Below are 1,093 nucleotides of genomic sequence, written 5' to 3' on the forward strand. Positions count from 1 at the left end.
TGTGGGTCCCCGGTGATGGCGTTTCAAGGAGTTGTCCCCAGCAGAGGGCACAGCATGGCCGTGGCACCCGATGGCTCTGCCACCAGCACCGGCTGGCATCCCCGCGCTCAGCTCGCCAGCGCTTCTCACTGCTTTTCTGGGAGCTGCGAGCTCCGCGCGGGACACAGAGCGTTCTCCTGCAGCCACAGCCGCTGCTGCCGCGCAGCACAGCCAGGCAGGTGCCGGCACGCTCCTGGATCTTGCTGCCGTCCCACTTCAGCCCAGGCTGAGCGTAAGCCCGTATCCCCAGCCTGCTTCCAGATAGAAAAGTGGGAGAGCTCAGGCATGTCTGTCCTCAAAGCAGACGCTTTTTTTGTCTCGATTAAAGGATAAAATCCTTTTCCTGACATCTGGTGTCAGCCCTGGGCTCTGCTTGCCGCTGCCAGGCAGGGAACAGCTTGGGTGGCCAAAAAAAGGAAGGGCCCCCAGCCTGGCACAGCCTCTCGGTGCTGGGGAGCAGGGCAGGGTCAGGCCATCAGCCCTCTCTCCAGCTGCTTCTCAGCTCTTCCCCAAGCTCCGCATGGCCTCGGTGTGATCAGATCTGTTGCTGGTGGCACTGCAGTCCCTGTCCCCTGCCCTGCACCGCAGGGGTGGTGCGGGGCTGATAACGGCAGTGCTGCACTCCCCTCCCCAGACCATCCATGCTGAGCTCTCCAAGCTGGTGAAGAAGCACGCGGACCAGAAGACAGTGGAGACGGAGATGTACAGGAAGATGCTCGGGAATCCCAGTGCTGCCGGTGCCCCGGGGAAGTGCAAAGACAAGCTGCCCTGGGTAAGGGCTGGTGCTGACCTTCTGGGGGGTGGCAGAGTGGGTGGGAGTCACCCCTGGGGTAGGGAGGGCTTGGCTGGACACAGGGGTTGGGTTAATGTCCCCCGAGTCCCTGGGGGTCAGCACAGCCCTGCTGCCAAAAAAAGGCCCACGCTCCAGCAGCCTCGCCAGGAACACGCCGATAGCGGCTGTGCTGCTGGCTCAGTCCAGCGGGTCCTGGCAGCGCCACCAGAGGGTCTGGACTTTGCTCCCCGCTGCTGTGCCGGGGCGCCGGGGGCGACACCG

At 64.0% G+C, this 1,093-nt stretch overlaps 1 protein-coding gene across 1 annotated transcript in view; it reads left to right on the forward strand.

The window, feature by feature from the left end:
• FKBP8 (FK506 binding protein 8, 38kDa) overlaps nucleotides 1-811 on the forward strand; it is a gene marked incomplete at its 3' end in the record, with an annotated part of 4,205 nt that extends 3,394 nt beyond the window's left edge. The window contains exon 6 of the mRNA XM_010146278.1: nucleotides 674-811. Within this exon, the coding sequence (XP_010144580.1) occupies nucleotides 674-811 (138 nt within the window). The remainder of the gene's footprint in view (nucleotides 1-673) is intronic.
• Between the last annotated feature and the right edge of the window lie 282 nt (nucleotides 812-1,093).

This window comes from Buceros rhinoceros, unplaced genomic scaffold (assembly GCF_000710305.1).
Source record: "Buceros rhinoceros silvestris isolate BGI_N320 unplaced genomic scaffold, ASM71030v1 scaffold24252, whole genome shotgun sequence".
In the NCBI taxonomy this organism is placed as follows: Eukaryota; Metazoa; Chordata; class Aves; order Bucerotiformes; family Bucerotidae; genus Buceros; species Buceros rhinoceros.